The sequence below is a fragment of the Bubalus kerabau genome, chromosome 13, assembly GCF_029407905.1.
Source record: "Bubalus kerabau isolate K-KA32 ecotype Philippines breed swamp buffalo chromosome 13, PCC_UOA_SB_1v2, whole genome shotgun sequence".
Lineage (NCBI taxonomy): Eukaryota > Metazoa > Chordata > Mammalia > Artiodactyla > Bovidae > Bubalus > Bubalus kerabau.
Genome location: NC_073636.1, coordinates 16,960,473 through 16,982,636, shown reverse-complemented (window position 1 = coordinate 16,982,636; position 22,164 = coordinate 16,960,473). Strand labels below are relative to the sequence as shown.

General features: G+C 34.6%; 1 protein-coding gene across 5 annotated transcripts in view; it reads left to right on the top strand.

The window, feature by feature from the left end:
- UPF2 (UPF2 regulator of nonsense mediated mRNA decay) overlaps positions 1 to 22,164 on the top strand; it is a 97,131-nt gene that overhangs the window by 15,702 nt on the left and 59,265 nt on the right. For all 5 annotated transcript variants that reach the window (XM_055543572.1, XM_055543569.1, XM_055543570.1 and 2 more), the window contains exons 4-8: positions 3,870 to 4,030; positions 7,003 to 7,200; positions 7,666 to 7,815; positions 9,044 to 9,147; positions 11,682 to 11,767. In XM_055543572.1, coding sequence (XP_055399547.1) covers positions 3,870 to 4,030; positions 7,003 to 7,200; positions 7,666 to 7,815; positions 9,044 to 9,147; positions 11,682 to 11,767 — 699 coding nt within the window. The remainder of the gene's footprint in view (positions 1 to 3,869; positions 4,031 to 7,002; positions 7,201 to 7,665; positions 7,816 to 9,043; positions 9,148 to 11,681; positions 11,768 to 22,164) is intronic.

The window sequence follows — 22,164 nt, the reverse complement described above, 5'->3', positions numbered from 1 at the left end:
TTTACTGTTAATAGTATATTGTCTGCTCAATTCTTGAGAAAGTTTTTCAAATGAGAATTTCTCTTTGTGCCTTTTTATAATTCTCAAAATGTGTATGTTAAACTTCTTAAACTTTCATAGCTTATTTTTAAAAATTCATTTTTAAAAACAATATAAGGCAACAGAATAAACACTGTACAAAATAGTAGCATGAAGGCCAGGCAATAACAATAAAAATTTTAAAAATGGAAAAAAATGCATGTCTCAATAAAATTTTTTGAGGCATATGTGGCTTTCCTTATGAGATATATTGCTTGATTCCAGAATGGACTATTTGAGATAGTCAGATTTATAATATTAAATTAATGTTAAATATAATATAAAAAACACTCCAGAAATCAAGGATTCATCTCTAAGGGAGTACCTTAGAGGTGCTCCCCAATAGTGATATCTCATATTTTAGGTGCAAGACGTCTACCTTCTTTTTTTTTTTTTTTACAGTGAATAAGACTTGGAATTAATTTTGTATTCATTGCTTGCTTTTCATATCTTTAAAATAGTACCAGTTCCTCGCTATCATGCAATGGAACCAGGAGAGGGAATGAACTTGTTTATAATATATTTAACAGTGGTACTTGGTTATCTCCAGTTACAACAAGGATTGGCAAACTATGGCTTTCAGGCCAGATTAGTAATTACATGATGTTCAAATTTCAGTGTCCATAAATGAAGTTTTATTGGAACATAGTCACACTCATTTGTTTACATATTGTCTGCACTGCTTTTGTGCTGTGCCATCAGACTTGAGTAATTGCAGCAAAGACCATATGGTCTGCAAAGCTTAAAATTATTATTTGTCCCTTTGCAGAAAGTTTGCTGACCTCTCATTTATGACAGCCTCAAAAGAATAGTTTAAATGCAACTTTCTATAATAGATGTGCTTCTGAAGAGATTGTAATTAAAATGATAAATGATGAACCATATTTTCAGCTTGATTTTGCTTAGTGTTATATTCCCATGGAATTGGAATTCACATAAGAAATTTTGGTGAGATTTGCACTGATGTACAGAAAATGTACTCTGGTCATATGTGCTGTGTATGTGTAGATCCCTCATACAGGCCTTCTAACATTTAATCCAACTGAAAAACTTTTCCTGTGGACTTCATGAACTTACAAGAACTGTCTTATATAGTACATTCATTAGAAATTGTTTCATTTAAATTTCATTAGAACTTCTAAATGACGAGGAATTTTGAATTTTCAGGCACCTGCGATGGCTTCGTTCTCTGCTTGAAGTCTGTAGTCTTACTACATGCTGTGGAATTAGATATTAAGGAAATATATTTTAAATAAATGGTCAAGGAAAATGCATATGACTATGTATGGTTTGTATATAACGGATCTCTTCTAATGTCTTTTCATTGTTGTCCTATACTGCTTTCTGACTGTACAGTGTAAGGTTCTATTAGAAAATCAACCAAAATCTAAGCCGCCTGCTTTCTAGGACTGTTCTTATTAGATAGTAACCTAAACATGTATGAATTAAGTAGTTAAGTAAATTAGTACTATTAAAAGTTTAATCATGGAATTGAGGTTTTGAGGAGAGCGAGGAGTATCTCCGAAGCTTCAGAGTTTTAACTGGTTGCAGGAGGACTGGAAGAGAATCCCTCTGCCAATGCAGGAGACGCAAGAGATGTGGGTTCCATCCCTGGCTCGGGAAGATCCCCTGGAGAAGGAAATGGCAACCCACTTCAGTATTCTTGCCTTGAAAATTCTGTGGACAGAGGAGCCGAGCAGGCTACAGTCCATGGAGTTGCAGAGAGACATGATTGTGTGCACACATGTGCATACACACACGCGCGCGCGTGCGAGGACTGGATAGGAACTGAATGCACGCATTGAAACACCTCATAGAATTCAGTCATTTAATTGACTGCAAAGTCCAGGCAAAAGTTTCAAAGTGAGGTTGATATGGGGAAAAGTGTTCACTTTCTGTTTTGATAAAATAGGCACTATCTTGGTACAGCTTGTATGTCATAAATCTTCAGTGAATATTGTATAACCTAAACTGAATGTGTTTTCTTCAAATGATCATAATGCCAAATTATTAGAGAAGTAAAGTTCCACATTATGGTATTTTGAGATATTTTTCAATTTTGTTTTAAGCACTGAAATAATTTTGAATCTTAGTTGTCATTAGAGGTTTTGAAACTCCTTGGAACTTATATCCCTTTTAATATAATTTGCTTCTAAATAAACTTTTTAAAGTTTTTATTAATATTTCTCCTAATAATTGTAGAACATTTTAGAGTACCCTGCTTTTGAGTATTATTTATTCAAATCGTTTAATTTTAATGGTTTTTTTAACTTGAAAAATGATGTGACTTCTAATTAAAAGTTCTACCAAGCTCATTTGAAGTAATGTAAGTCATTTTTCATGGCTTGAATATTTTTAAATGCTTGGGTTTTTGCTTTAATTTAAAAAAATTCGTAAAGCTTAATGAAAGGAAAGTTAGCCTCAAATAAATATTTGAAGAGAAAAATTGTTCTTTAATGACAGTGTTATTAGAGGAATACTGTTTAGCCTGGATTATTATGATTAACTGTCTTGGCATTTTACTAATCTGTTTGTAAAATGATATTGTCTAGTGTGTATTTAAATAATAAGAAAATGAGTGAAAAATTCTCAGTTTAGATCCTACTAGGCCAGATGTTGGGGAAAAAAGGATTGAATGTAATGAATTGTAATTGTTTTTTATATTGATCTATCTTGTATTTGTAAATGGGACTTGATAATCCTAAAAATAGAAAATGTTAATATTTTAAATATTGTAGCATTGAAACAAAAGTTCCTGTTGATGAGAATGGGGGAAGATGGGAAAGTTTAGAAATGTTCCAAATAAACAGAGATAAGTAAGTGTAGGCAAGGATTTTTCTTCATGCAAACTTCATTTTCTGTAACTTTTCAGAATATGACAACACAAAAAAAATCCATCTAACTCATTTTCTTCTCTGTTCAGAAGAAAACTCAAAACAAGGAATAAAAATACTTTTATATGTTACCTTTGAAAGTGACTTAATTTATAATTGACTTTTTTTTTTTGACTTTTTGAAATTGTATTGTAATAAGGTTTATAAATTTCATGTCTTACACTACTACATATTTAGTTGTAGAAAAATTGAGTCCAGCTGTAGACATTTCAACCATCTAAGCTAATATAGTAAACTTTACTCGACTGTACAATTGAAAATTTTTCATTAGTTTTACATTTCTGTTAATAACTGTGGGCGGTTTATTAGTGAATTGTTGCAGAGTGGAAGAATACTTGTGTCCTCTGCTCCTCAGAGTGGCCTGGCCTTGATTAAGTGGGTTGCTCCAGTGATATTTGTTAAATGACTAAATAAAGAGTGCTTGCATAGTAAATTGAGAATTCACTGTAGGGAAGATGCAGGCTTTTTCAAGATAATCTTGAATCAAATCATTGTGAAAGGTTAAAGGTACTGAGTCTCTAACCTGTTTTTGAAAACCAACTTGTATGTCTGGGGTATATGACTGTAACAAAATACTAAAAATTGATTAGTGGCATACTGTTAAATTTTGTATTTCTGCAGCATACTTGTTAATCACACTTCATATTTTCTGAAGAACCAATGTTAAAATTTTAATTGCTTAAAAGATTAATTTGTTTAGGTGAATTTGATGATGTAAGTTTTGATTTTCAGATAACATCTTGAAAGTGTTAAGTATTGAACATAGGTTATTGAAGAAGGTTGTGCTAATAAGCTTGTTTGATAAAATCAGATTTTACGGAACATTCCCAGTATAATAATAGATGATCACATCTGTTTTGATAAGATTGTCAAGATTATTTCATCATTTGTTTATAGGCGTATTCTACATTCTAAAGGGGAGTTAAGTGAAGATAGACATAAACAGTATGAAGAATTTGCTATGTCTTATCAAAAGCTACTGGCAAATTCTCAATCCTTAGCAGACCTTTTGGATGAAAATATGCCAGATCTTCCTCAAGATAAACCAACACCAGAAGGTAAGATATCCTTAAAATAAACACATTTTTTTTTTTTTTAGTAAGCATTAATGACTTCTATCTCTCTAGTCTTCTCAGATGTATATTATTGAAATTAGATGTTTTGAAATGCCTTTAAAGTTTTTTTAATGAAGTAGTATTAAGACCTAATAAAAACCTAAATCTACTTAAAATGCTTCTCTGAATGGAAAAGTCTTTGTGCTTAGAGCAGTGAAGCCTTATAATGATATGATGAGTTTCTTTAGGTTCTTTTATAATAGATATTCTTAGATTGTATCTAACAGGGGTTGTCTTAAACGTGTTTGGGACTATATAAAGATTTACTGTATTTCTCAGGTAGGTAATAAGGTGGATTGGACCTTTGGGATACTAATATTTCTATGTTTATTTTTATTTTTAATTGTTTTGAATCATGTATTATCATAAATTGTTACTTGCAGTTTTCTTATAAAACCTTGCAGTTTTATAAGATAAACTTACCATTTTGTAAAATGAGTTATTTCTCATATTATTGCAAAGGTGTTCTAAACTTCCTTTTTGGTAGGGCTCCTAATACATTGCCATATTATATTATACTAACTACTTGAGAAGTAAGTTGATAAATGTTAATACATTATTAATTTTAAAACTATCTGAAAATCCTATTGACTTAAAATCTTAAGAGTGAAGTATTTGTAAAGTATCCGTTTATAATACAGGAAAGTATTTTGTATTTTACATCCTCAATAAGAAAATATCCATTGTATACTGTGAAAACATTTGGTATCTTCAGGGAGCTGGTTCCAGGACCTCTGAAGATGCTCGAGTCCCTCATTTAAAATTGCTTAGTATTTGCATATAACCTGCACACATCTTCCCATATACTTTAAATCATCTGTAGATTACTTATACTACTTACTACAGTATAAATGTAAATACTATGCAACAAAATTAACAAAATTCTGCCATCATTTTATAAAGATATTTTCACTTGGTACAGAATTTAAGGGTGAGGCTTTTTTTTCTTTCAGTATTTAAAGATGTTGTTCCACTGTCTTCTTTCATTGTTTCCAGTGAGAAAACTGCTATCATTCATGTCTTTGTTCTTTTTAAATGTGTATTTTTTTTTCTGGTTGTTTTAAAATATTATCATCACTGAGTTTAAAGAACTTAATTATGATAATTGCTTGCTGTGGTTTACTTCATGTTTCTTGTGCTTGGGATTTGTTGGGCTTCTTGGGTCTGGGTTTATAATTATCAAATTTAGCAAATCTTGACCTTATTTCTTCAAATATGTATTCTATTCCTCTCCCGCCTTCTATAGGAATTCAAATACCACTATGTTTGAAGTTGTCTTCTCTGTGCTTTAGTATTTTTTTTCCGCCCTGTTTGGTATTGGTTAGTTTCTGTTGCTTAGTTTCTATTGCTGTGTCTTCCAATTCACTCTTTTTTCCTTTTTTGGTGTCTGATACTCTCATGTAAAGATGTAGAAGCTAGTTATGCTTTCCATGGTCTCCAACATGCTTAGAGTATCTTCTAGCTTATTGAGAATATGAAATACAGTTGTAATAACTGTTTTAATGTCCTTGTCTTAATTATATCATTTATATCACTTCTGCATTTATTTGATTGATTGATTGATCTCTATACCTTTGGTAATTTTTCTCCTTTGGTGATATCAACCTTTAAAACATAATCTAATGGGTCAAAGTGATAAATGCTTTGTTTTATTTAGCATTATTCTGATTAGTACTGAGGTTAGGATCTTTTGATATACTCTTTGACTTATCTGTTCAGAGGCTTTATCCGTTTTTTTCTATTTAGATTTTGGACTTTATTTGCAGAAGCTCTTTATATTATGGATATTAATTCCTTTGTATAAATATTGCCAGTATTGGCTTCTAGTTTGTCCTTTGCTCTTTTTTTTTTTTGGCCACACAGCACAGCTTATGGAATCTTACTTCCCCAACCAAGGGTTGAACCTGAGCCCTTGTCAGTGAAAGCTTGGAATCCTAACCACTGAATTGCCAGGAAATTCCCTGTTTTTATTTACATTTTTGTTAAAAAGGAATTAAATTTATCAGTCTTTTCTCTTACATTGGTTCAGTGTCCTGTGTTTAAATACGTTTTTTGTAAGGCATATAAGTAATGAGTTAGGGAGCTAGTACTTTATTGTTTTTGTCCTGTTCTTCCTAAATGACTTTTAATGAATAATCTAATTTTTCTCAGGGTTATTTTTAATCTGCATGATCATTCTCTTAAAATTCTAGTTTGGAGAGAAGTACAGTGAGAATAGATAAAAATCATGAATGGTCTTTTGATCACGAAGTAGGAAATTACTTTTAATGTTTTGAATTTTAAGCATCTATAGTTGTATGTAAATGTAGCCTGTGTGTGTATACAAACGCATGGTTTTCCACTCTCTACTGAAATGTGTATATATGTCTTCATCATTCTTTCCCTTCCTTTCTAGTTATTAATCAGTTGACCATTTATGGCAATCTGTCTTATACCAAGTTTAATACCAAAAGGAGGGATGCTTCTTAAGGGTTTATGGTAAGATAAACCATAAACCATAAACATTTTATGTTCGCATAAAATTGCGAACATAATTGAGATAAAATCATACAGAGTGTTGGGAGTATTAAAAAAATGCTTCATGGGGGAGGTGGGACTTCAAGCTAGATGTTGAGGAGTTGCCAGGCTTATGTATTTCTTATGTTGGTTTTAAGCTTTGTGAAGATGGGCCTAATATATCAAATAGCTACTTAATCTCATATCAGTTGCTTAAAACTTTAAGAAAAAAGCATGTTTATCCTGCACTTTCCTTTGATCTGTCCTGGTTTAGAGCTTTACTTAAAACAGAATTTGTGATTTTCTGGTAAAGATGGTTACATGCATAATCAAGAGTGCTTGTTGACTGAAGAAGTATCTGTTAATTGAAACATTCAAGATTCATTGGTTTTAATTCCCCGTGATTTATTTTACTGTAGAGCATGGGCCTGGAATTGATATATTTACACCTGGTAAACCTGGAGAATATGACTTAGAAGGTGGTATATGGGAAGATGAAGATGCTCGGAATTTTTACGAGAACCTCATTGATTTGAAAGCTTTTGTTCCAGCCATCTTGTTTAAAGATAATGAAAAAAGTTGTCAGAATAAAGAGTCCAGCAAGGATGATTCCAAAGGTAAATGCTGGAGGACAAATTTTTATGTTAAAGTGCTATAAATTTTAGTTTCAAATATTTGTAAAAAAATTTTTTTTACTTACTAGTTTTGTTATAGGAACATTAAGTCACTAGATTAAATGAATGATAGAATAATATGAACATCTTAATTAATTTGAGTCCACTTTATCTAATCAGATTTATTTTCTCTTCATCATTACCACAAATCCTCATGGCCTGTATGTCTCCATTCATCAGTCCACCCATCCATTCATTTCTTCACTGAACAGATGTCATGCACAAAGAAATTATGGTTTTTGTCCTCCATGACCATAATGTATTTTTAAGAATATAAACATCAAATTTGCCAGATATAAATGTAGATTCTAAGAAAAATAGTTGCAGATTTTGTGAATCTTTATTTTTTGCAGCAGGATTTCAATATGACTTTTAATTCAGAGATACTGATTCTTTGATTTCAAACAGAGACAAAGGAACCTAAGGATAATAAGGAGGTATCAAGTCCTGATGATTTGGAACTTGAGTTGGAGAACCTGGAAATTAATGATGACACATTGGAGCTAGAGGGTGGAGATGAAGCTGAAGATCTTACAAAGAAACTTCTTGACGAGCAAGGTAAACATTTTTGCCAAAAATTTTAATTTTTGATTAGTTTTTTTTTTTTAATATAATGTTTTACTTATTTTTTGGCTATGCCGTGCAACTTGTGGGATGTTAGTTTCCCGACCAGGGATTGAACTCAGGCCCTCGGCAGTGAGAATGCAGAATCCTAACCAATGAATTGCCAGGGAATTCCTAACTTTTGATTAGTGTTTATACACAAAGCTCTTTGCCTGTGAATATGGGTCTTTACTCTTTAATTCCTTGTTTTCCTGTTGTCCTAGGCCCTCACTTTTTTGGAATTTGATTTGGAACAGTAACACTACATGTCCCATATTATGTGACTACAAACTTTAGTGATAATCTAAATAGATATTTCTTATACTTCAGTGCTTTTAGCATTGTCCTTTATGTATTTTATTTCTGACATAATCTATACAATCTTAACATAAATGCATTTGAAAGTTGAGCGATAAAAAGACAATTGGTATATCAGTTCATCTGTCATTTTTATCTGTCTTTACTATTGAGTAATGTTTTGTATTTAGTAATAAAAATATCACACTGTTCATTATTTCCTGACTGCTTCTATCAAGTTTCTTTATTAGTTAGGGTTCTTTATTAGAAGACTGCCTTTGTCAGGGTTGCCTTTCTCTCTGTGGGCTTCATTGTTTCCTGCTGCAGATTCTCTAGTTCTCCATGTCATGAAGGGAGGGAGGCATGGCTGGAGGCTGCCCTTGGCTCAAACCAGCTAGTGACATCTGAGGAAAAGAGGGATTCTCTCCCACTGTGTATAAGCATCTTGGAGGAGTTGGCTAGTCCTGTGTCATGCTTGCCTGTGGCCAGAGGAGTAATGGTATCTGTGCTTACTTAGGCAGCACCCTTTCCCATCAGAATCCCATGGATTGCCTTTGAGGGGAAGCAGTGATGATGCTGTTAGTTGAAGACATGGGAAAAGGGATGTTCAACAGATAAAAATAGTAGATCTTCTCTAAAACTACATGCAACTTATGACTTCTCATGTAAAAGTTTGCCCTTTTATAGTTGATAAAGACTAGTGATTTAGGCTTATGATTCTAAAGATACCCTTTCTTTCAAGAGTAATATCTGAAAAAGTGCTTCATTTTTCATAAGAAAAGTGCTTTAGATTATCTGTGCCTCAGATAACATCTTATTGAAGGTTTTTATTCTTACATTGTCTATGTATATTTCTAAACCTACTTAAAATCCAATTTCATATTAGAACAAGAGGATGAAGAAGCCAGCACTGGGTCTCATCTCAAGCTCATAGTAGATGCCTTCCTCCAGCAGTTACCCAACTGCGTCAACCGTGATCTGATAGACAAGGTATGACTGCCTCTGTGTGACTTTACTCAAAGCATGTAGACCTTGTAAGATAGCTCAAATTAGGCATGTCTGTGGTTTTTGCAGTTTTGGCTGTAGAATGAGCCATTTCTTCAAATGGAATCTAATATAGGTATAAATTCAGAATGAACACAGTTGGAGCCAATTTGTAGATGCTGTGTTTGGGGGTGGAACTGTCTCTAGAGTCCTGTGGGCTTGACATCTCTCCCCTTCACATATTGCCACAGTGTGGAAAATACTCTTTTAGACCAGATGTTCTTAAAGTACTCTCTGTAGATTCCCAGTGTCTTTTTAGATATTTTCAGGGCGTCTGTAAGGTCAAAACTTTTCATACTAATACTAGGAGTTTTCCCCCCACTTTTTCACTGTTTTTGACATTTGCAAAAGTGATGATGGGTAAACCTGGCATTTTAACATGAAGTCAAGCTGCATTGGTAGCAGACTCTAATAATAGCCATTGTAGTCTTCATTGCTGTGCATTTGCGATTAAAAAACAATGTCGCTTTAACTTAAACATCTCTTTGATGAATCTGTAAAAATTAGTGATTTTGTTTCATTTCAACCTCTGAGTACCCTTCCTTTTAACTTGATAAAATAAGGATATGTGTCTACTGGCTCAAGGTTGCCTTGAGAAAAGCCATTTGTATGATTGAGTTGCAAGCTAAACTGCTACTTTTTATATAGAGTAGCATTTTTACTTGAAAGAATTGACGGATGAACCATGGTTATTCAGACTTGGGTATTTAACAGACATTTTTCTAACATGAACAAAAGGAGCCTCTCAGTTCAGGGAAAACAACTAAAAGTATTTACTGCCAGTAGATAGTAGTTACCAGTTTCCTAATTTTTGTTGAAACATAGTCCATTATTAGCCATTAAATGTTTTTCTTTGTTTTTTCTTTTTCTTTTTCAAAAAATGTTGACTTGAGAGGTGTGTATGTGTGTGTGTCTGTGTATGTTTGTGTGTGTGACATTTTCTAGTGTTAACCAGCTTTTTTCTAAGTGGATGACCTTTGGGATTTTTATTATCCTAGTCCACAATTTTTTAGTATTTCATGTGGGTGAATTACTTGAAGGAATTTTAGTGTGCTTTCCGCTTTTCTGCTGTTATTCTGATTAGCTGTAAGAAGCTTTAATATTATAAAATATAAATTTTAATAAAATTTATTATACTCCCTTTACAAGCAGAAGAAAAAGTTTAAATTGGTTTTACTCTTGACTAATTCAATCTTGGTGAATACTTTCAGTGTGCTTTTACTGGGTTTGAATCTAATCAACATTAATTGTGTTTTATTTCATCAAAAGTTTTTAGCAAATGGAAGGTTTTTCAGTGAGTGTGTTGCTGAAGAGTTGACATCCTTTATAGGGAAATCAGAGAATCTTTGTAGAAAGAAAGAAAAGTGAAATTGCTCAGTCGTGTCCAACCAGGCTCCTCTGTCCTTGGGGATTCTCCAGGCAAGAATACTGGAGTGGGTTGCCATTTCCTTCTCCAGGGGATCTTCCCAACCCAGGGATCGAACCTGGGTCTCACACATTGCAGGCAGACTCTTTACCCTCTGAGCCACCAGAGAATCTTTGTATTTGATCCTACCTAAAGTTTGAGAAATTAATGATAAAATAATTATGTGAAGCTATAGAAGGAAAATACTGGTGATACCCAATAGGGTTATTTGATAATAGTTATTTTCTTTTTAAAATATATCTTAAATGTTGTTTTCATAAACTATATATTGAAAATCTTTAATATTTAAATAATATATATACCTGTATTTAAAAAATACCAGTTACTCATAATTTTGTTTTCTAGTGGTTTCCCAGAGCATAGACTTCTCCTAGCTTTTCTTCTACACTTACATTAGATTTTAGATACATTGATAAAATATTGAACACATTTTTGTTATTAAAATGTAAAAGAGTGGATTGCTATACTAAATAACAATTATAGTCCTTATGATGTGGTTTCTTTAGTTTGTTACTATATCTGATTGTCAACAGTAAACCATTTTAGTTAGTATTGAAGCACTTTTAAATTTTCTGGTTATAATCTGTGTCTGTCTCTCTTACCTGGTTTGTCTTTATTCTTTTTTAATCCTTATTAGCATTAATAATTTTCTTGGTTCCTGGCTTCTTGCTACTTTGTAACTTCATTCAGAAAACTTTTCTGGTATTAACATTGATCTGTGAGATCAAGAGCATGGGTTGCACATTTCATGCAGTTATTTGCCAAACGTGTCACCATAGATCTTCAATCTACCCACTGGAAGTTCTGTTTTTAGCACTAGGTTGCAGTTAATAAGTTTGTGAAATATGTTTTGAGATATATAAGGAAAGAGGAGCTTAAGCTTGATGATTGTTAAAGTTTGGAATATCCTTGTAATACTAGTGTCTTAAAACCATTGTGAACTATTTAGGAACTATTAGGAATCCATTTTAGCATGGTGTTTTAGTAGCTAAATTGAGTGGGTTTTTTTTTTTGTTTTTTTTTTTAAGAAAAATGTTTGCTCTTTCTCCTTTAGGCAGCGATGGACTTTTGCATGAACATGAACACGAAAGCAAATAGGAAGAAGTTGGTACGGGCGCTCTTTATAGTTCCCAGACAAAGGTAGGTTTAAAAAGAAAAAAAAAAGAGTAATTTTTTAGTGTTTCTACACTGCAGTGATTGTAAGAGCTAAGCTCTTGTATAATTATCTCTCTAAAAATATCCCTTGTCAATGGAAGTTATTATCATTGTTGTTAGCATATTTTCTAGAACTTACTTCTCCCTGATTTAATATTCCTTCTGATGCTTTCCTGTTATTTTAAGAATAATAGGAACTTAATAATAACTTAATCATTGCTAGAAGCAATTTATTTACACCTCCTCTGAGGAGAAAAAATCAATAGTATATTTTTTTTTTTTTTGGAGAATTTTTGTTTTGTGGAAAGATCAGACTAAATTGATTTTATCTAGTTCTTAAGTGTTGTGTTTAAATGAAAATTCTCAAGGTTTTTTTTATGTTTATGCTGGTTTGGACTTGAAGCTCACATTGGTGATTATGCTGCTAGTAATTCAAGAAGTGTATTCCGTTTCATAATGCTGATAGGGAATTCTAATGCTCTCTTAAACTAAGTTAAAGCCCCTACTTCACCCACATATTTTAGGAGGTGACCATAGCAGGTCATAGGTTGTTGACTTTAGGAACTTTGAGAAGATCTATTTCCGTTTATTCAACAGGGAATAATTAAAGGATTTTGTTAACTATTACGATGATTACATACATCATAGCTAATATAGATACTTCCCCCAGAAAGATTGTGGGATTTCACTAAAGATTTCTTAAGCAGAATTTTAATTTGGTTCATTTGTTGGTCTCTCATTGGTAACATTTCTCTGTGAAACAAATCACTACTTTTTTCATTTATATTGGTTTTTATCCCTGTCAGCAGCCTTAATATGAGCATTTGGTTTTTCATTTTAGTGGGGCAAGGGAGATAGGATGTGCTAATGTAGTGAGTAGTAGTTGAGAATTATCCAATTGAGAAAATCTTAGATGAATTACTTTTATTATGTAAAATTATATGCTACATTTCATCAAATCTGAGGTGCCATCAGTTGCGAGGTACACCATTATTTCATGAACAACTGAAAAAATAATATTGCCAGTTACTTATAAGGTTTTTGACTGTCAGACACATTCTACTTTCAAACTCAGAATTTCAAATAGTTTTTGCCTTAATATTTTGGACCATTTTTTTAAACTGGTTCTTTTTTACCTTTGCAATGGAATGTTTTCTTGCATAGTTTTCTTTTCAGTTGTTCATATGAATGAATAAACATGTAGTAACAATTATCTGAACTTCTAGCATAGAATGAAGCAAATTTAGCCAAAATAAAAGACTTTTTTAACAAAAGAATTATGCAGTGATATTAAGTAGTTTATTTATAAGAGATCATTTTGTCTCCTCCTATCCCCATTCCATCCCACTCCCCTGTCCATGGAGAAGACTGAAAATCTATATCTATCTATCTATCTATCTATATATAGATACTCTTACTTGGTCTTATGCCAGTTACATTCTTTGTTATTGGATTTATCTGCTTAGCTCAGCAGTTAGGTGCAAACTCGAAGTAGTTGGAATCTGCTAGAAACAGACTTGAAAGTAGTAGGAAGTGACAGTTTATGGTCTGAGAGGAGAGAAAAAGATATAAGTACTTAAAATGCATGGCCTTTTGGAGCCATGAGGAAGAGACCACTTGGTCTTACATACCTGAAATATAAAAATATTTAGGTTTTTTATAGTCAGCTTGAGTGATCAGGAAAGGTTAAAATTATGTTCTAAAATTTATTCATTCACTAAAGATTTACTCTATACTGTGATTAGTGCTGGAGGTACAGTAGTGAAGAAGACAGATTCAACTCTTGTATTCGTGCAGCTTACAGTTTGGAGAGGAAGAAGGAGAATTCTAAGTGCAGTTGACAAGAAGAATCCCAGCGTGCTTTGGAGTATATAACAGAGGAACTGATTGATTTAGTCTCGGGAGTCAGAGAAGGCTGCCTGGAACAAGGGTCATTTAATTCAATTCCTGAGAAAGGAATGAGCGAGGCGAGGAATGGGTGAGGAGAGGAAATGTCGAGAGCATTTCTGATAGAGGCAACATTATGTGCAGAGCCAGAGACAGGAAAGGTCACACAGCAGACTACTGCAGAAACCTCTTTCTTGGTTTCCCTGGACATTGTTGTCTAGACTAAGTTGCAGGAGGGAGGCAGTTTTACTTCTTTTTTTTCAGCACTGAGCACAATGCCTCACAGACAGAAGGTAATAAACTTGTGTAACGTGGTATTTAATGCCCTTTCCTATCTATCCCTTTTTCAACTTCTTCAGTCTTCATTCTAGCTATTCTTCATCTTGCAAAATCCTGATCTGTAATGATTTCTTGGATACCCTTTGCTCTCTACTTCCAGGCCCCTGCTTTCTGCTCTGTCTGGGATATCCTGTTTTTATTTACTGAAAACCTCTGACTTAATCTTGAAGTCTTAGGATAAGAGTTATCTTCTCTGAACAACCATCCTTATTTTTCTTATGTATATATAGGTGTTCTTTTATAGACTTTCAACATAATGTCTTCATGCATATGAAGAGTTTGGCACATCACATTAGGCATATTAGTTACAGCCCAATGTTGGTTTGCTACCTGTATTCCTATGAAACTAAAAATATGGGGCCTTTAAAAGAGGACCAGATCTTTTCATTTTGAACATCCCCAACATCAAGTATAGTGTTTGGTACACATAAGTGCTTGAAAATATTTGATGAATAGATAGTGGTCATATGCAATTAAAATTTTTATTAAAAAATAAGTGAATGCATTCATAGGACTGAAAACACTTATGTGAAAAACCTTGTGCTAAAAAGTGTCCTTATCCTTGTCTCCGTGTCTGCTCTGCTCCCAGTAGGAAGCCACTGTCTTGATTACTGTGTATCCTTCCAAAATTTCTGCGTATGCAGGAACATGCCAACATTCTTATATTTCCTGTTTTTTACACAGGAGCCACTTATTGTACTTATTCTTCCAAACTTTACTATTTTCACTTAACAGTATAGCTTGGAAATCTTTTTGTATCAATAATAAAGACTTCTATTGTTATTTTCTTTTAAATTTAGCAGGAGTTTCCTTTTATGAATGTACTATATTTAATCATTTTGGACATTCCAGTCTTTTCCATTACAAACAATCCTGTTTTTGTACTTTTCCTTTCTTCATCCTCTTTATTAGCTAGTGGTTTATTCATTTTAGTTTTTTTCACACACATGCACACAAAAACCCAGTTTCTAGATTACCTATGTAGTCTACTGTTGTATTATTTTCCTACTGATTATTTTTGGATTTTATCTTTATTTTCTTCTTTTTTGTTTTCTTTCATTCATTTTGTTCCTTTTTTGGCATTTAATATATTGCTGTCCTCTTACCCTGGTTTTAGCTGTATCTGTTAGTTCTGACATGTGATTTCTATTTTTGTGTTTTCTAGAAATTCTTCATTTTCTGACTTGGTTAGTAATTCATATTTTTATCATACTGTGATTAGAGAATACTGTGTGATTTTTGCTTTTTGAAAGTTTTTGAAATTTTCTTTGTGGCCTCTTACACAGTCAGTTTTCATGAACATTCTCAAACATATTTGGGAAAGGGAGGGTGCCTCCCTGTTCGTGTGGCATTTCCCTCCCCTTCCTGTAAGGGACGTGAATCCTAGTGAGTGTCTTTATTTTCCCCTATGGCCAGGAGTCCCTTTTTGTCCGTTTAGTCCATCTAGTCTGAGTTGACCAAAAAAAACCAGAATGAATTATTTAATAGTTACTTGAGTGCCTATGAGGACCCAAAGGTTTTATATGTGTGTGTATATGTGATAGAGAATTTAGCTGCCTTACCTTGTCTGTATAGTTTGGTTAAGGAAGCACTAAACTAAAAAAATCTTAAGAACGTCTTCATAGTTATTATTTTTTTTTTTAGTTTAAAAAATAACAGCAACCAGCTTTATTGGGATATAATTCTCATAACAGTTTACCAATGCAGTTCACCACTATAAAGTATATACAGTTTAGTCTTCTGAATATATTTAACTATCACAGTAATAAAATTTTAAGAGATCTTCGTGGAAAACAGTGGAAACGGTGTCAGACTTTATTTTTCTGGGCTCCAAAATCACTACAGATGGTGACTGCAGCCATGAAATTAAAAGACGCTTACTCCTTGGAAGGAAAGTTATGACCAACCTTAAATCCTTTAGCAAGTGGTTCCATTTCCCACCTCCCCATTCTCTCCCCTGTCCTAAGAAACCACTAATCTCCTTTCAGTTTCTATGGATTTACCTATTCTAGGTATTTCTTGAAAGTGAAATCATAAAATCTGTGGCCTTTTGCACCTCACTTCTTTGTCTTAGAATGATGTTTTCATGGTTCATCCATGTCATCAGATCAGATCAGTCGCTCAGTCGTGTCCGACTCTTTGCGACCCTATGAATTGCAGCACGCCAGGCCTCCCCGTCCATCACCAACTCCCTGAGTTCACCGAGACTCACGTCCATCAAGTCAGCGATGCCATCCAGCCATCTCATCCTCCATCATCCCCTTCTCCTCCTGCCCCCAATCCCTCCCAGCATCAGAGTCTTTTCCAGTGAGTCAACTCTTCGCATGAGGTGGCCAAAGTACTGGAGTTTCAGCTTTAGCATCATTCCTTCCAAAGAAATCCCAGGGCTGATCTCCTTCAGAATGGACTGGTTGGATCTGTTTGCAGTCCAAGGGACTCTCAAGAGTCTTCTCCAACACCACAGTTCAAAAGCATCAATTCTTCGGCGCTCAGCCTTCTTCACAGTCCAACTCTCACATCCATACATTACCACAGGAAAAACCATAGCCTTGACTAGACGGACCTTTGTTGGCAAAGTAATGTCTCTGCTTTTGAATATGCTATCTAGGTTGGTCATAACTTTCCTTCCAAGGAGTAAGCGTCTTTTAATTTCATGGCTGCAGTCACCATCTGTAGTGATTTTGGAGCCCAGAAAAATAAAGTCTGACAGTTTCCACGGTTTCCCCATCTATTTCCCATGAAGTTGTGGGACCAGATGCCATGATCTTCGTTTTCTGAATGTTGAGCTTTAAGCCAACTTTTCCACTCTCCACTTTCACTTTCATCAAGAGGCTTTTGAGTTCCTCTTCACTTTCTACCATAAGGGTGGTGTCATCTGCATATCTGAGGTTATTGATATTTCTCCTGGCAATCTTGATTCCAGCTTGTGTTTCTTCCAGCCCAGCGTTTATCATGATGTACTCTGCATATAAGTTAAATAAACAGGGTGACAATATACAGCCTTGACGAACTCCTTTTCCTATTTGGAACCAGTCTGTTGTTCCATGTCCAGTTCTACCTGTTGCTTCCTGACCTGCATACAAATTTCTCAAGAGGCAGATCAGGTGGTCTGGTATTCCCATCTCTTTCAGAATTTTCCACAGTTTATTGTGATCCACACAGTCAAAGGCTTTGGCATAGTCAATAAAGCAGAAATAGATGTTTTTCTGGAACTCTCTTGCTTTTTCCATGATCCAGCAGTTTTTGGCAATTTGATCTCTGGTTCCTCTGCCTTTTCTAAAACCAACTTGAACATCTGGAAGTTCACGGTTCACATATTGCTGACGCCTGGCTTGAAGAATTTTGAGCATTACTTTACTAGCATGTGAGATGAGTGCAATTGTGCGGTAGTTTGAGCATTCTTTGGCATTGCCTTTCTTTGGAATTGGAATGAAAACTGACCTTTTCCAGTCCTCTGGCCACTGCTCAGTTTTCCAAATTTGCTGGCAGATTGAGTGCAGCACTTTCACAGAATCATCTTTCAGGATTTGGAATAGCTCAACTGGAATTCCATCACCTCCACTAGCTTTGTTCACAGTGATGCTTTCTAAGGCCCACTTGACTTCACGTTCCAGGATGTCTGGCTCTAGGTCAGTGATCACACCGTCGTGATTATCTTGGTCTTGAAGATCTTTTTTGTACAGTTCTTCTGTGTATTCTTGCCATCTCTTAATATCTTCCGCTTCTGTTAGGTCCATACCATTTCTGTCCTTTATCGAGCCCATCTTTGCATGAAATGTTCCTTTGGTATCTCTCATTTTCTTGAAGAGTTCCCTAGTCTTTCCCATTCTGTTGTTTTCCTCTATTTCTTTGCATTGATCGCTGAAGAAGGCTTTCTTATCTCTTCTTGCTATTCTTTGGAACTCTGCATTCAGATGTTTATATCTTTCCTTTTCTCCTTTGCTTTCCGCTTCTCTTCTTTTCACAGCTATTTGTAAGGCCTCCCCAGACAGCCATTTTGCTTTTTTGCATTTCTTTTCTTTGGGAATGGTCTTGATCCCTGTCTCCTGTACAGTGTCACGAACCTCATTCCATAGTTCATCAGGCACTCTATCTATCAGATCTAGGCCCTTAAGTCTATTTCTCACTTCCACTGTATAATCATAAGGGATTTGATTTAGGTCATACCTGAATGGTCTAGTGGTTTTCCCTACTTTCTTCAGTTTAAGTCTGAATTTGGCAATAAGGAGTTCATGGTCTGAGCCACAGTCAGCTCCTGGTCTTGTTTTTGCTGACTGTATAGAGCTTCTCCATCTTCGGCTGCAAAGAATATAATCAATCTGATTTCGGTGTTGACCATCTGGTGATGTCCAGGTATAGAGTCTTCTCTTGTGTTGTTGGAAGAGGGTGTTTGTTATGACCAGTGCATTTTCTTGGCAAAACTCTATCAGTCTTTGCCCTGCTTCATTCCGTATTCCAAGGGCAAATTCTCCTGTTACTCCAGGTGTTTCTTGACTTCCTGTTTTTGCATTCCAATCCCCTATAATGAAAAGGACATCTTTTTTGGGTGTTAGTTCTAAAAGGTCTTGTCATAGCACGTATTAAAAAGGAAAACTGAATAGTATTTCATTGTAGAGCTCTACCACATTTTGTTTACCCATTTGTCAGTTGATGGACGTTTAAGCAGTTTTCACTTTTTAGCTATTATGAGTGTGTTGTTGTGACTCTATACCAGTTTTTGTGTGAACATATGTTTTCAGTTCTCTTGGGTATATATCTATGAGTGGACTTGTTGTGTTACAGAGTAAATGTATGTTTAATATTTTTAGTAACTGCTGAACTGTTTGTCACAATGGTTGCACCATTTTACATGCCTAGTAGCAATGTATGAATGTTGCAGTTTCTCCATATCCTCACCAATACTTGTTACTGTTGCTGTTTTGCTTTTAGCTGTCTTAGTGTGAAGTGAAATTTATCTCATTGTGGTTTTGTTTGCATTTCCCTAATGGCTAATGCTTGTGAGCATTTTTTCATGTGCTTATTGGCCATTTGTCTGTCTTCTTTGGAAAGTTGTTCAAATCCTTTGCCTCCTTTTAAATTGTATTATTTGTCTTTTTATTGTAACGAGTTCTTTGTATATTTTTTGTACATATCCCTTATGGGATATAATTTGTAGATGGTTTCTTTCATTCTGTGAGTTGTCTTTCACTTTCTTAGTATCGTTTGAAGGACAAAAGTTTTAAAGATTGATTTATTCCATCTTTACAGTTCTTCAAGGTCTGATCTGAAGCACTGGTTTAATTTTCAGTTCTGTTCTTCCTTCATTAAATAAATAGTGGTTAAATTTTTTTTGAAAAGGCTGGACTGTACCTCTTAGCCTGTTAATTTGAATGAATCCACTGAAATGAAATCTATAGAAATCCCCTTACTTATATATTTACATATTGTTCTATAGTTAATTTGTAGTATAACTATCTACACATTTAATTGAAATTTCACACAAAGTGCTAATATCTTGTTTTAAAATTTTATTAAAGTGTAGTTGATTTCCAGCATTAATTTCTGCTCTGTAGCAAAGTGACTCAGTCATATATATTCCTCTTCATATTCTTTGCCATTTTGGTTTATCAGAGAATATTGAATATCCCTGTGCTGTTCAGTAGGCCCTTGTTGTTTATCCATCACGTATATTCTAGTTTGCGTCTGCTAATCTCGAGCTCCCAGTCCTCCCCTCTGCTGCCTGACCGTGCCTTTGGCACCCACAGATCTATTCTCTCTGTCTGTGAGTCTCTTTCAGTTCCTTAGATATATTTTGTGTCATCTTTTAGGTTCTGCATATGATATCATATGGTATTTCTGTTTCTCCTGCCTTACTTTACTTAGTATAATGATCTTTAGGTCCATCCATGTTGCTGCAAATGGCATTATTTCACTTTTTTTTTTAATGACTGAGTAGTATTCCATTATACTACTTTATTTATCCCTTCACCTGTTGATGGACACTTACGTTGTTTCCATGTCTAGGCTATTATAAGTAGTGCTGCTGTATGAAATAGGGGTGCCGTATCTTTTTAAATTATAGTTTTGTCTGGATATATGCCCAGCAGTGGGATTGCTGGACCGTAAGGCATAAAGTGTTTACATCTTAAGTATTATGTGTATATCCACACCTAGATCAAGGTAGAGAACACTCCTAGCCACCCCCAAGGCTCCCTCACCTAAGTGAACTTTCAGGTATGAAGTCAGCAGGAATCAGGGAACGTTCCTAAGCATCTCTTAATTCTTCATTTTGAAAATAGGTGAACCTGGTATTGGTTTTCATGACTTTGAAGACCTGTGGATTTTACCATGTTTTAGCAGATGGGTGGATGTTCAGAGTCTCTTTACATTAATATAGACAGAACACTATTCACCAGTGAAGTGCTTCACTTCAGTCTTAGCTTTTCCTGATCCAGCTTTTAGGAGCATTTGCTGGAATTTTGGGGAGAGAGTTTCTAATTGAAGCTTCCCTTGCTAAGAATGAGAAACTGAGTTTTGGGAAATCTGTTAGCACTGTACCACTTGATGGCACTGTTGCATGAGGAGCATGAACGTTGTGGGAAAAGTTAGCGGGGCATTTGCTTGTCTGTTTCAGAGTAAATGATTTAATTTTTTTTTGTTTTGTCCCTTTTGAATCATCATCTGCTTTAGTGTTTCCTGTGAAGAAAAACCTTTGTATTCTTCAAATAAGCAGTAACGGGGTTCTTTCACATTAATTTTTTTCCAGGCATTTTTGAGCACAGAAATATAATAGCTTTCAACAGTTAAATTATTTAGATTTTAGAGAGAAAACAGCTAAAAACCTGATAGATTATAAAGTTGAAAACCTTTAAGACTTCTCTGCCCCCCCGCCCCGCTCGGGAACAAAACCGTGTAATTCTGCTTTCTTGTTTTTACTTGTAGTTAGTGACTAGATGTTTACTTACTTGATGATCATTAACTGCTTGTAGGGTACTTAAATGTGTGATTTGGGAGACCTTGAAAGTATAAGCAAGGTTTTATTATTGTTTAAGAAAGAAATATTCTTTTTAAATTGTTCACTCATTAACTGCTGGTAAAAATATTTATCACTCAGAAGACTATAAAATTCAGTTTTCAAAGGAAGGATCTAAGTTTATTTTCTAGTTCACTTTCAGAAAGGTTAAATAAAATATATTTAGCTTAAAATTTAATGCAGAAATTTGCTTTTTATATTGATTGAAGTGTCTTATAACATTTATGTGATTGGTACAGCATTTAGCACTCCATTCCCTTTGAGCTTGCATTTGTAGGAAAGTGAAAAAGTCAGAAGACTTTACTTAAATAGTTATGAATGTTGAAAAGTATGTAATTTCTTACATTATGTACAGCATAAGGGCTCTTACTTTGTGAAGTAATGAATATTCACAGAACTTAAAGGTTTAAATGGGGCAAGATGACTTTTAGTATCAACTGTTCATTTAATTGTAAAAAGTATAGTGGTAAAAGAGGAACTAGGAACTTCTTGGTTTGAGAAGGATTTGGTGAATTTACTAGTAGAGGATTCTCCAAAAGAAACAAAAACTAGGGTTACTGACTACTTGGAAAGGTATAATTAAAAGAGTTAAGATCTTCTAGCGGTTCCTTAAGGAGAAGGCAATGGCAACCCACTCAAGTACTCTTGCCTGGAAAATCCCATGGACGGAGGAGCCTGGTGGGCTGCAGTCCCTGGGGTCACTAAGAGTTAGACACGACTGAGCGACTTCACTTTCACTTTTCACTTTACTGCATTGGAGAAGGAAATGGCAACCCACTCCAGTGTTCTTGCCTGGAGAATCCCAGGGATGGGGGAGCCTGGTGGGCTGCCATCTATGGGGTTGCACAGAGTTGGACATGACTGAAGCGAATTAGCAGCAGCAGCGGTTCCTTAAACTAATTTTTAAGTTCCTGTTGAAGCTGAAAGCACTGACCTGTGTTAGTAGTTTAATGATGTGAGTCTCTGTGGATAGCAAAAGCTGCTTTACTTTTTAAAAAAATATATATGATTTTATTTATATTTGTGGTTGTGCTGGGTCTTTGTTGCTGTGTGGACTCTCTGTAGTTGGTGAGGGTTGCTCTCTAGTTGTGCTATGCAGGCTTCTCCTTGGAGTGGCTTCTCTTATTGCAGAGCATTGGCTTGA